Below are 13120 nucleotides of genomic sequence, written 5' to 3'. Positions count from 1 at the left end.
CTCATATCCATGCTCTTCTCCTGCTTTCTCAGCAACTAAAGGCTGTCAAGGATGGGTTTCTGCCTGTACCTTGCTGGGCAGATTTGCTTGCCCAGGCCTCCGATCCTAGCCTTTAGCCTCACTGTAGAGTGCTTGCTAGAGTCCTCACTGCCTGCCAGGAGGAGCAGGAGGCAGGAGGTCAGGCAGAGGCTGGGGACACAGCTGCAGCAGCCCAGGGCTCTGTTTCCTCCCCCAGTCCCAGGCCTCTGGGGCAGAGGAAGCCCAGGCAGGAAGGCCAGAGCTTCTACCAGCTGGAGAGGCCCAGGCAGCCCCTATCCTTGGCCATCCTACCTCCAGAGCCTCAGCATCATGGGCCTTCATTGGGCACCACCTTAGACTATGGGCCTTCCACAGCCTATGTGGCCAGGTGCCTAGCCCTACCAGCCTCACCACATCATGCCAGAGGGCACTTCCCCTCCCTGGTGCTGGCTGCCTCCACCTAGGGACCCAGTCCCCAGACATGCAACTGCATACTCTCTACCATTCAGGAAGTCCTCACTGCTGTCTGACTCAGTCCCTCTTGCTGCAGCCTGTTCTTACCTTTGAGAAATGAAGAGTGGGGTGGCTTCTGAAGCACTAGTTGATTTGGGACCTGGGTTGGAGACTATCACTGACCAGAATTACTCCCCTGAGCACTGATCCTCTCCCCATCCAAATTCTGGGAAAGTTCAACCCCAGCCAGGCATGAAAGGTCAAACGTTCAGTGTCTAAGTGTGTTTCACTTCCCCTCCCACATGATTGGCCCTGCCCCCGCCCTTTCCCAGGACATCCCAGAGAGGGCATCTTATGCCTAGCAGGAGCAAGTCCTGACCACATTTTGTGTGGTTGTTATGACCCTGAAGGCTCAGACTGCCACCACTGGATTGGGAGACAGAGAGGACAGGGAGTTTGGACACCTGGCTTGTATTCCGGGTATTGCCACTGAGTGCCACGTGACCTTGGACAATTCTGTCCCCTGCCTGAGCTTTAATCCCTTCTTCTCTAAAATAAGAAGTTGGACTTTGTGATTCACCAAGTGTCCTCCTAGAATTCTGTCATGGGCGTGTCTTATCCCCAGGTGGCTCTTGAGACCCTGTAGCGGCTCCATCCTGCCCTGAGAATATACCCTCATTCCCTGCTTTGCGTGACTCCTGTCTATTCTATCCAGACCCCAATCTAAACAATCTTGATTCCTGTTCCCGGCTTGGCGGGACCCTGAATGGCAGGAAGTGAAGACAAGAGCCTGTTTATGTTTGAGGCAGCCAGAGCTGGGGGGGGGGGGGGGGCACTGGGAAAGGGGTGGGGAGGGGGGAGGCTGGGAGAGGGTGGGCCAGAGGTAGAGGACAGAGCAGGCGGTGGAAGAGGGGGAAGGGATGGCTGCTGAAGAGGTGCCCCTTTCACCCCAGCCTGGTGATCTCCCAGGTGCCTGGCCTGCCTCCAGCCTGGGCTTAGCAGCAGGGGTTTAGAACTGGGCTCTCCCAAGGTCCAGAGCACTTAAACATGGCTCCCCACTCTTTACCCCTAACAGGATGGTTTCCATGGGGAAGTGAACCAGGACTTCCCCTGCAGGCCCCGCCCCAAAGACAGAGAGCAGGGAGGAGGCCTCCCTGCCGCCCCCCCCAAAAAAACTCTCAGTGATTTCCTCTTAGGTAGGAGGAACCCAGGGTCAGTGGCTGAAAACACTGAGGGGGATCACATTTCACAGCTCCTCTCCAGCTCCTCTCTCCAGAGACCATGGCCTTGGGCGCCCCCAGGAGGGGCCTTCTGTTGCTGCTGATGGCCTTGGGCCTGACCCAGAGTGAGTATGGGGGGAGCAGTTAGGGAACAGGGGCCTGGATGGAGAAAGGGCTACCTGGGCTCAACTCGGCTCCTGGTGGGGCTGAATTTGAGGAGGAGAAGGGGGTTTAGGAGCTTGGCCAGAGGGTGGGGGAAAGTGAGGCTTGGATAGACTAGGTCCCAGTAACCCTACTCCTCCTCCTCCTCTTTAGCCAAATCTGAAGGCTGATGCTATGTCAGTCTTCAGCGTGGGGACCTATATCTGGGGGGTGGAGAGAGTAAGGATGTTGAGGGGAAGGGCTAGGGCTGGGGCCTGGGAACTGGGAGGGGAAGGTCCTAGGATCAGGGAGGGGGTAGAAGCCTGGTTCTCACATTCTCAGCTGAGGGTGGGCTTGGAGGGAAGGATATTCTGAGGATGGAACTAAGAGAACTAAAAGGTTTGTTTGAGAGGCCAGAAAGGAGGGGGCAGTGGGACAGATGTGGGTGTTGGGCTCAGCCTGGGGGAGTTGGGCCCAGCCTTGATGAGCTGCTGGTATGTCTCCCAGGCGACCCTGTGAGGCCCTATCGGGGACCGCTGGTGACCTGCACGTGTGAGAACCCACATTGCAGGGGGCCTACCTGCCAGGGGGCCTGGTGCACAGTAGTGCTGGTGCGGGAGGAGGGCAGGCACCCCCAGGAACATCGGGGCTGCGGGAACCTGCACCCGGAGCTCTGCAATGGGCGCCCCACTGAGTTCGTCAACCACTACTGCTGCTACAGCCCTCTCTGCAACTACAACGTGTCCCTGGTGCTGGAGGGTATGTCCAGCTGCCCAGCAGCCCCTCCCCAGCTCCTTGGGCCTTGCCCTCCTTGCCCTGCTTTCCTCTCATGCTCTGGCCAGGAGGGTGGGGGAGGCAGAACCCTGGGAAATGACTGGCAGAGGGGCAAGATGGGGGGAGCTGGCTTAGCCAGGAGCTGGGCCTCAGTTTCCCTTTTCCCCCAGCCACCCGAACCCCTTCGGAGCAGCCTGGAGTAGATGGCCAGCTACCTCTGGTCCTGGGCCCTGTGCTGGCTTTACTGGCCCTGGTGGCCCTGGGTGCCCTAGGCTTGTGGCATGTCCGGCGGAGGCAGGAGAAGCATCGGGGCCTGCACAGTGAGCTGGGCGAGTCCAGCATCATCCTGAAGGCATCCGAGCAGGGGGACAGCATGCTCGGGGTATGGGTCTGGGGAACCTGGGACACAGGGTGGAGGTGAGGTAGACAGGAGCCACAGAATCATAGGGGGTAACTGGGAAAGGCATCATCCCAGACACACAGAGATTAGAGTGGGTGGGAGCTGGGTGAGTGAGGGGCAGAGGTTAGAGTGGGTGGGAGCTGGGTGGGTGAGGGGCAGAGATTAGAGTGGGTGGGAGCTGGTGAGGGAGGTACATGCAGAGGCAAAGCAGTGGGACCCAGGTTGAGGATGGGGGAAGGGACTGAAAAGGGTGGAAGCAGCCTCTCAGTGGTCCCTTGGCACCCCCAGGACCTGTTGGACAGTGACTGCACCACAGGAAGTGGCTCGGGGCTTCCCTTCTTGGTGCAGAGGACAGTGGCGCGGCAGGTCGCCCTGGTGGAGTGTGTAGGTGAGCAGTGGGTGAGCCTGGGGTTGGAGACCAAGGGTTCCCATGTTCCTGGATGGGTAGGGAGAATTCTTGAGTTCCAGAGTCACAGGCAGAGTCAGAATGGGTCAGAATGGGAATTCTGCTATGCAGGCAGCGGGCTGGAGATGGGCCCAGACTAGGTCCTGCAGGAGCCAAGGTGGAACAGGAGGCAGATAGAGGTGGTGTGCCCGCTGGGTTTGGGTCTGAATTAAGTTGACTATAAGCCCCAGAGGTTGTGCAGGTGGGGTCAGCACAGCATTACGATGGGGGCCTTTCCGGGGGTTTCTCTTTCCGTGGGCTCTGTGTGTGCAGTGTGTGACCCTCTCCCTCCTCTCCGGCCATTGGAGCAGGAAAGGGCCGCTATGGCGAGGTGTGGCGGGGCCTGTGGCACGGTGAGAGTGTGGCTGTCAAGATCTTCTCCTCCAGGGACGAGCAGTCCTGGTTCCGGGAGACCGAGATCTACAACACAGTGCTGCTCAGACACGACAACATCCTAGGCAAGCAGAGGTTCTAGGCCAGGCCTGGGGCTCTCATCCCGCTGCACTCAGACCTGGAGCCTATAGACCTCCAGACAGTGACCCAACCCTAAAGGACTCCCAGCCCACCTGGGCCCCCAATCTCTGACTCCAACTTTGTCTCTAACTTAAGCCAGGACAGCCTCCATCCCAACCCCAGCTTTACCCTGACCCAGTCTAGTCCCCTTGGTCCCAGTCCTGCCCCCAGACCCAGTCCACCCTCCCAGCCTCCAGACAAGTCCAAGCTCCGCCATCCCCAGTCCCTTGGCTGAGACACCAGTCCCTTCCATCCACAGGCTTCATCGCCTCAGACATGACCTCCCGCAACTCGAGCACGCAGCTGTGGCTCATCACACACTACCACGAACACGGCTCGCTCTACGACTTTCTGCAAAGGCAGACGCTGGAGCCCCAGCTGGCCCTGAAGCTAGCTGTGTCCGCGGCCTGCGGCCTGGCCCATCTGCACGTGGAAATCTTTGGCACACAGGGCAAACCGGCCATAGCCCACCGTGACCTCAAGAGCCGCAACGTGCTGGTCAAGAGCAACCTGCAGTGTTGCATCGCTGACCTGGGTGAGCAGGGCGGGGTAGGGATGGGCCTTGTGGGTGGGCGAAGCGGAGTGGGCCGGGCCCTTCTCAGGCGGGCGGGCGGGGTAGAAACAAGTCCCTCGCAGGTGGGACGGTGGAGTGGGGCGGGCCCTTCGCGAGTGGGCGGGGTTCGCTCTCTCCCTCTTGGTTGTAGTTCTGCCTTTGCCTTTTTGGGTACACAACACTGTTAATGATTTGATGGCGCTTCAAAACTCAGAGGTGTGTGTTGTCTCATTTCACCCCCACAAGAGTCCCACTAGTTGTCTTAAACCACTTTCAAGCCAAGACTCCTTCCACTACACCCTCTGGCTCCAGGTGCCTGGGACAAAGGGGCAGGGAGCCAGAAATCTGGGTTCTCATCCTGGCTTCCTTGACTACATTGCTCCCCTTCGCCAGGCCTGGGGGTTCTTCTCTGAAATGGGCACAGTAATGCCTGCCTTGGTCATCTTTCTGGGCCTTTGGGAAACTAGAGTGCTACAGAAACAAAGATAACTGGGACAGTTCTCCCTGTGGCCAATGTCTCCCAGCCCATCTCAAGGCCAAGTCTCCATTTGCTTGCCCCCTCTATGCTCCACTGTCTCTCTCCATCCCCACCTTGCCCCCGGGGACCGCCACCACCAGGAGGCACCTTGTCTATGGGCTTCGTGATCAGTGATCATAGGCCTGGTACCCACAGGCCTGGCTGTGATGCACTCTCAGGGTAGCGACTACCTGGACATTGGCAACAACCCGCGAGTGGGCACCAAGCGGTACATGGCTCCTGAGGTGCTGGACGAGCAGATCCGCACTGACTGCTTCGAGTCCTACAAGTGGACCGACATCTGGGCCTTTGGCTTGGTGCTATGGGAGATCACCCGCCGGACCATCATCAATGGTGAGGCCCATCCTGAACTGGGTGGAGGGAGGGGAATGGGCCAGGTGGACTGGCAGGCAGGCAGGACGTGGGGCTCCTGCCATGGCTGGTGCCTGTGGCCTGAGGGGCTTGTGGCCAGACCTCCTGGCATTTCTCCGCTGCCATTCACCAGCTAGTTTAGCTGAGTGACCTTTTAAGGTTCACCTGAGTCTGTGAGTCTGTAATTCTGGCTATGAAATCTTGGGTAAGTGATAATAACTGAAATATTAATAGCAGCTAACATTTATTGAGTTTAAATATGTACCAGATGCCGTGCTATATACTCTACATTTATTATCTTATTTAATTCTTGTGAGTTGGCAGGGAGATGGTATTTCTTAGTGGTTAAGAGCATGTGCTTGGAATCAGACCACCTGGGCAAATTACTTGATCTCTGTGTGCCTCAGTTTCCTTATTTGTAAAATGAGAATAAAAATAGCATCTGGTTGTTGGGAAATAATCCAAGTGTCTTAGTTTCTTAGTGCTGCTATATCAGAAATACCACAAGTGAGTGGCTTTAACAAACAGAGATTTATTTTCTCACAGTTTAGGAGACTAGAAGTCCAAATTCAGGACACTGGCTCTAGGAGAAGGCTTTTTCTCTCTGTCGGCTCTGGGGGAAGGTCCTTGTCTCTTTTCAGCTTTTGTTCCTCAGTTCCTTCCTGATCTTCATCTCTGCTTGTTTTCTTCTGTGCCTAATCTGCTCTTTCGTATCTCAAAGGTGATTGGTTTAAATCACACCTTACATTGATATGGCCTCATTAACATAACAAAAGTCCTATTCCCAAATGGGATTACGTCTACAGGTATAGGGGTTAGGATTTACAACACATATTTTTTGGGGGGGACGCCATTCAATCTATAACACCAAGCAAAGTATTTAGAACATTAAGTATTAGTGGCAATTGTTGTTACAGAATGAGTGCTTGACCCGGTATTATCCCTGTTTTACAGATGAGAAGACTGAGGTACAGAATTATAGCTGGCTAGAGGCAGTACTGGGCTCTGAGACCAGGCAGTATGACTCTTTGTCACTGTGCTCACTAAAACCTCCCTGGTTCTTGGTTTCCTCACCCACAAAAATGTGGGCTACAGTAGTGCCTGCATTGCCTACTTTTGCTCCCTCATCGTTACTGCCACAGGAGACTCAGATTTGGAGGGGCTGTTGGCCCCATTCAGAGGTCAGCCCTGTGCAGGGTGTCTGTGGTCACTGCCTTCTCAGCCATGGAGTAGGTGGTTGAAGGGCGGTAGTCTGGACTAGGGGGTGAGTAGGATTGTCAGCCTTTGTGGAGACTGTCCATGGCGAGGGGCTGCCAGGAGTCCTGAAAGGTTGGGGACAATCATCAGGATATGACTGGAGCCCTGCTCAGGGGGACCCCTACAGGACATTCGTTCTTACCCACTTTTCCTGAGCTTTTTTCTACCCAGAGCCAGCCCATGCCAGGCTGCATCTGTCCTCAGGGTGGTCTTTGATTGACAGCAGGGGTATAACCAGCCCTTCTGGGAGACTCACAAGGGGCTCAGATCCCTGCCCCTTCAAGCATGAGCCCCCGAGTCTGCTCTGGGGCAGCAGGGGTCAGAGGAAAGAGGCACCTGGACCAGCCTGCAGGCGGGAAAGGAAGGCTGGACCAGCCTGGGTTGAGGGAGAGGCTGACTGCAGGCTCCTGGGGCGGAGGGGGAAGCTCTGTCAGCCCCACACAGATTCATGGCGCATTATAAACACTGTAATCTGGTGTCAGCCCCGGCACTGATTAAAGGCTCATTAGACACGCTCAGGCCTCTGTGCAGCACTGATTAGGGCGGGAGCAGCACAGGGGCCGGCTGGAAGCCCGCCATGGTGAGAACAGCTGGCGCAGGCTTTACTGAGGTTGTGGCCTACTGCCCCGAGCCTCAGGCTGGGAAGCAGGATGGGGCACTGGGTGTGTCCTCGGGATCTGGCCTTCTCCACCGGAGCTGTCCGCAGCTCCCCTGGAATCATTTTCAGAAAGCTTCTACTAAGGACTGTGCACTTGGGAGAACATGGGGAAAGGGGTAGTGCTGGCTGAGGGGATCAAAGGAGGCCTTTGTCAGCCCTGCCCTTTGGACGTAGGTAAAAATCCCTTTCTCTTAGGGGCAGTGATTTCTCCCTTTTCTTCTCCTTGTTCCACATCCTCCCCCAGCAATCAACCAACTATCTTCCCTTAAGTATAGCTTGGAGGTCAAGAGCATGGGCTTTGCCATAGACTTTCTGGGCTTAAATTCCAGCTGTCATTTACTACCTGTGTGATCTTAGACAAGTTTCTCGACCTCTCTGGCCTTAATTTCTTTGCTTTTAAGTGGAGCTTATAGTATTATTTACCTCATAGGTTATGAGGTTGTTGTGAGAATTTAATGCAAAGCACCTAGGACAGTGCCTGGCTCGTAGTTAAACGCTCAGTAAACATTAAGTATCATTATTCTTGAGCATCTGGGAGCAGTACCCAGGCCCTGGGTAGGAGACAGCTGTGAAAAGACTAGAGCAAGATATGGCTTAGGAGCCAAATGAGATAGGTTTAAGTCTTGATTTTGCCATTACTGTGTAACTTTCGGCAAATTGTTCAACCTCTGTGAGCGTCAATTTCTTCATCTGTAAAGTGTACATAATATTAGTACTCACCTCATAGGGTTGTTGTGAAGACTAACAGGATAATGCATGTAATGTGTTTAGTGCCATGTCTGGCACATGGTAAATGCAAAATAAATGCCAGTTATTACAATTTATAGATATAATTATTCATTACGTTACAGTGTCCCTCTCAGGACTGCTTGCCATAAGCGCAGGGTTCCCAAGGCTCATGGGCAGGCATCTGACTCCTGGTCCCTGGGGCAAAGCGAAGGGAGGCTCTCTCCTGGTTGGCATTAGGCCTTCCTGGTGTCCTGAGTGTGTCATGTCCTGTCCCCACTCCATCCTTAGGCATCGTGGAGGACTACAGACCACCCTTCTATGATGCAGTGCCCAATGACCCCAGCTTTGAGGACATGAAGAAGGTGGTATGCGTTGACCAGCAGACCCCCACCATCCCCAACCGGCTGGCTGCAGACCCGGTGAGGCCTCAGCTGGGGCTGGGATGGTGTGGGGTGGCAGCTCACAGCTGGAATTTTTGGGCTGAGGTACCTGAGTCTGAGGCCTCTGCTTCCAGGTGTCCTGGTAGAGGGTACATCCCTGGGCACTCTCTCCCCCTTCCCATAGGCATCCCTGGCCCATGGACCCTCAGGGGACCCTCTGGTTATTCTGGGATTTTCAGAACCCTTCACTTTGGTGCATTTCCTGCTGTGGAGTTTTTTGTGGTGGTAGTGGTTTGCTTTTGTTTTTTCTCCAAACACTCCACATACGTATATGAAAACATATGCATATGTGTGTATGTAACACATACCAGCATGTATATACTTCTACATAAATGTACACTCACAGACATATGCACATGTATGCCAGATCATTAGCCCCATGAGGGCAGAGAGCTTGTCTCTTTTGCTTGCCCTTATAGTATCCCCAGTACCTATCACAGTGCCTGGCACACAATGGGTGCTTGATAAACAGTTATTGCACAGATGAATACATGTACACATGTATGTAGAAATACGTATACATGGATGCATGTACATTTAAATATGCACACACACATCCACAAAAAAGCCACATGTGCATTCCTATGCATACACATAGGAGCCCTGGTGGTGCAGTGGTTAAGAGCTACAACTGCTAACCAAAAGATCAGCAGTTCAAATCCAGCAGCCACTCCTTGAAAACCCTATGGGGTAGTTCTACTCTGTTCTTTAGGGTCACTATGAATCGGAATCTACTTGACAGTAACAGGGTATATGCACACACAAACACTTTCAGGAACCACTCAAGTCTAAGGCAGAGAGAGACCCGGCTCAGTCTGGGGCCCCTGAGCTTCCTGGGATGGGGTCCTTCCTGGACATGTGCATTTTGGGAGTGAGTGCCTACCCCTCCATCTGTCCCCATAGTTCCCTGGGCCCAGCCATGGTTGGTGGAAGAGCTGGGTCCAGAGACTGCCCTCTGCACTGGGGCCTCCAGCTACAGATGGGGATGCGGGAGCCCCACAGCTTGCAGATCTCCCCTTTCCCAAGGGGGTCCTGGGCACTCCTGATGATCTGAGTTGTATCTCTCTTTCTGTCCCTCCTGCCTTTCTCCATCTCCCTTCTCACTCCGCTCTCTTCCTTCCCCATTTTTTTTTTTAATCCATCTCTTCTTTGTTTCCTCCATTCACCCTCTCTCCTGTCACCCTCCTTTTCAACACTCTCATCTCCCTCTTCTCTTCTTGTCCTTTCTTTCCTGCTTGTGTCTCCCCATCACTGGGCCATTCTCCTCACCTCCACCTTTCCATGTCCCCTGCTCCTCTCTTCTGTCTCTTTCAACCCCCAGGTCCTGTCAGGCCTGGCTCAGATGATGCGGGAGTGCTGGTACACCAACCCCTCGGCCCGCCTCACTGCGCTGCGGATCAAGAAGACACTACAGAAACTGAGCAACAGTCCGGAAGAGCCCAAAGTGATTCACTAGCCCAGCACCTGACCCCCTCTGCCTGGAGGGAGAGGTGATGGTGGCCTGTGTTGGGTAGAGGCGGTGCAATGTTTGTGCTGGGGAAGGGGTGTCTCTCTGTGGGGCAGCTGCGCCTGCTTGCCTGCTCGGCCCCCAGCCCATCCAGCCAAAAATACAGCTGGACTGAAACTCGATCCCCAGCCGTCTGGCCTGCTGAAAGCAGCAGGCTCCCTGACGCCTGGCTCCTCCCCAGCCCCCATGCCAGCAGGGCGTACCCCCTACAACCCCCAGGACGGGATGCAAAAAAGGCCCCAGAGCCAGGGTGGCCAAGCCAGGGAATCCCAGTCCTGGGCTCAGAGCCTGGGCCCGCACTTTACCCCCTGCCCTTGGTTAACCCCACTGCCCCACCAGAGCTGCCAGGGTGATATAGGGCCCTGTCCAGCCTTCAGCAGACACCCTGCCCTGCCAGTCCCCAGCCTCTGGCACAAACCCCAGACACACAGGGTGCATCAGTTTCTGTGACTTTTGTCTCTCAGCCCCATGATGCCCTGGGCCTTCTGTTCTCCCTGCAAGACCCCAGCTAGCTGAATGCCAGCTGCCTGGGAGAGCTGGGGCCTATCCGTGGACCCCTCTTTCCCCAACCTAGCAGATTTATTAGGTCATTAAAACCCAAGTGATTCTGCTAAGGGTGCAGCAGGGTCATAGGCCAGTGGAGATGTGGCAAGTCAGATAGGTAAGGCGCAGGGCTTTCAAAATAACTGAGAGGACTTACAGACCAAGTGTGGCCAGGGAAAGGCTCAGTTGGGAGTCAGGAGACTAAGATTCTGGTCCTGGCTGCTTGCTCTACATGATGAGAGCTGGGCCTTCACTGTCGTGGAACCTTGTTTCATCTACATAATGATAGATGTGGTCCTGATGTCCTTTGAGGTTCCTTCAGCTCTAATTTTTTTTTTTTTTTGAAATTTCAGCCTGTATCAGAGCTAAGTTCATCAATCTCATCTACCCCTTATGCCCAGCCCCTGACAATTTGCCTCAAGATATGGATTTGAAAATAACTTTATCTGAAGCCAGGAGTATCTGAAACACCTCCTAATCTAATTCCACAAGCTCCAATTCCTGCTTTAGCCCATGCCAGTGACCATACTTGGGTCCAGACAACCTTCTGACCAACAAGCGTATTTCCCCCTCTCCTTTCTGTGGCTTAACTTTCACTGCCCCAGGCTGAGGGGCAGCTTCCTCCAGGGTCTCCCAAGCTGAGGTCCAGCCAAGACGCTTCTAGCAGCCAGGTTCCTGCTCCCCACTGGCCCCTGGCCCAGGTCCACACCCTTGGCCAGGCCCCAGAGAGTATGTGTCTCAGGAGAACTCGGTGACTCTAAACACTGACAAATTCAAAATTTGGCCATGCACCCATGAGGGTACCCTGAGCCCTAGGTGGGCGGATGGGCAGTAGGGAGGTGAGTTGGAGGTAGAGCCTGAGCGAGGTCAGAGGGGGGCTCAGGCTAGGGACAAGGACAGCTGTTCTCAGGGCAGGGTGGAGAGGAACCCTCAGTTCTATTTCGGGCCAATGAAGAAAACACACCTGTCCTTCTCTCCTGCTGTAAATGACCCCTCACAACCTCCTTAGTCGTTTTCTTGTGTGTTTCTTCCACCGTCCTTGTTGCAGTTTCCAAGGCCTGTCTTCCAGTATTATGCAAGGCCAGGAGGAAAACCAGGAAGTGAGAACCAGGAAGTGAAACTGGGTAAAAACAGAAAGTAAAATGGGCCAGCCCGGTTCCCAGAGCACCACAGCTGGCTTGCTTCCGGGCAGTTTCGTGTTCTCTGGTCGGTGGAACCCACCCAACGCAGCAATCCGTGCCCGCCACCCCGAGGTATTTTATCTCTACTGGATCTTGGGGGCAAACTCCTCTGAGACCCGACAGCTGGAAACCGAGACTCCCAAAAGACTGGAAAATTCTTAAGAGAAGGTGTGAGGTAGAAGGTGGCGCGGCGCGAACAGGGGGAGGGTTGAGAGAAGGAGGAACAGCTAACGACCAGAGAGGAGGAAGTATTGGTGAGCACGGTCTGCATCTTTCTTCTGTCGCAGGGCGAGAGGGTGTTGTTGGAGGAGAGCACCGTTTGTTGAAGCACTTAGCATGTGCCTGGGGCATAATAAGGGCATAATACGTCCCCAAGAAACGATGGCTGAATCCTGAGCTCCTGCCAGTGTTCTCAGGCCAATGTCTCTGCGGCGGCCCCTCGCAGTGGTCCAGAGGGGCTCTGAGGGAATGGGAACGGAGAGGGTTCAGGGTTTCCTGCGTTCCGCATGTCACAGTTCCCGCACCGCGCTGCTTTTACCCCCGCAGGGGCCCAAATCTCAGTTCTGTTCCTGGGTTGGAAGCAGCCTGATCGCCGCGCCTGCCACATCGCCCTCTGCTGGCCGAAGGGCTGCCCCGCGGCCGCCTAGTTCACCACGTCAGGGACCCGCTGGCTTTTCCCAACCTGCTGGGGATCTCCTCCTCGTGCCCCAGTTTGCCGGCGTGCGTGCGCTCGGGCCGAGCTTCTGTTTCGCAGGCACTGTGCCCGGAAAACTACACCTGTGTTATTACCCAGAACCAACTCGGATCTGCCCACCTCAATTCCCTGCTCAAATGGGGTCAACACTTTGCTTGGAGTCAGTCCCCATCCAGAATGGGAAGGCGTTCGCCCAAGAACCACATCCTTGGCATCCTGGGCTAAGAAAGCACCCTACCCCCCCTCCCATCCCTTGTCCTGCGACATAGGCGGGGCGGGGGAGCGGAGGAAGGACTTGCCAGGGAGGAGGAAGATGGTAGATACTGAAAGAAGCAAGAAGGGACCTTGTCCATCTGACTTCCTCGGTCTAGAAAAACTATTCCTTTGTATTAGAGACCCTCTTAGGGAGCCCTGAAGGCCCTTAGGTGGTGCAAACGATTTGCTCTGGACTACTAAAGGCTGGTGGTTTGAACCCACCCACTGCCATAAGAAGCCCTGGTGGCACAGTGGTTAAAGCGCTTGGATGCACCGAAAGGTTGGCGGTTCAAACCCATGAACCCACCAGTGCTCCGCGGGAGAAAGATGTGGCAGTGGCTTCCATAAAGATTATAGCCTTGGAAACCCTATGGGGCAGTTTTCTACACTTCAACACATGGGGTCACCATGAATTGGAATCCACTCAGTGGCAACCAGTTTGGTTTTACA

At 54.8% G+C, this 13120-nt stretch overlaps 1 protein-coding gene across 1 annotated transcript; it reads left to right on the top strand.

Moving 5' to 3' along the window:
- The first annotated feature begins 1652 nt into the window (after nt 1–1652).
- Nucleotides 1653–12117, top strand: ACVRL1 (activin A receptor like type 1). The gene is made up of 9 exons (XM_010596729.3): nt 1653–1816; nt 2340–2591; nt 2777–2988; nt 3295–3394; nt 3763–3909; nt 4224–4499; nt 5191–5388; nt 8339–8469; nt 9812–12117. Exons 1-9 carry the CDS (start codon nt 1753–1755, stop codon nt 9944–9946), a joined length of 1515 nt encoding a protein of 504 aa, XP_010595031.1. The 5' UTR covers nt 1653–1752; the 3' UTR covers nt 9947–12117.
- Nucleotides 12118–13120: the final 1003 nt, after the last annotated feature.

This window comes from Loxodonta africana, chromosome 4, assembly GCF_030014295.1.
Source record: "Loxodonta africana isolate mLoxAfr1 chromosome 4, mLoxAfr1.hap2, whole genome shotgun sequence".
NCBI lineage: Eukaryota > Metazoa > Chordata > Mammalia > Proboscidea > Elephantidae > Loxodonta > Loxodonta africana.
This window is presented reverse-complemented; position numbering and strand designations above follow the sequence as displayed.

Excerpts from the sequence above, each read along its gene's own strand:
- ACVRL1 (XM_010596729.3), top strand. The coding sequence starts at position 1,753 with ATGGCCTTGGGCGCCCCCAGGAGGGGCCTTCTGTTGCTGCTGATGGCC. Across the intron at positions 2,989-3,294 it reads AGGGGGACAGCATGCTCGGG|GACCTGTTGGACAGTGACTG; the intron begins GTATGGGTCTGG and ends TGGCACCCCCAG. Across the intron at positions 3,395-3,762 it reads CGCCCTGGTGGAGTGTGTAG|GAAAGGGCCGCTATGGCGAG; the intron begins GTGAGCAGTGGG and ends CCATTGGAGCAG.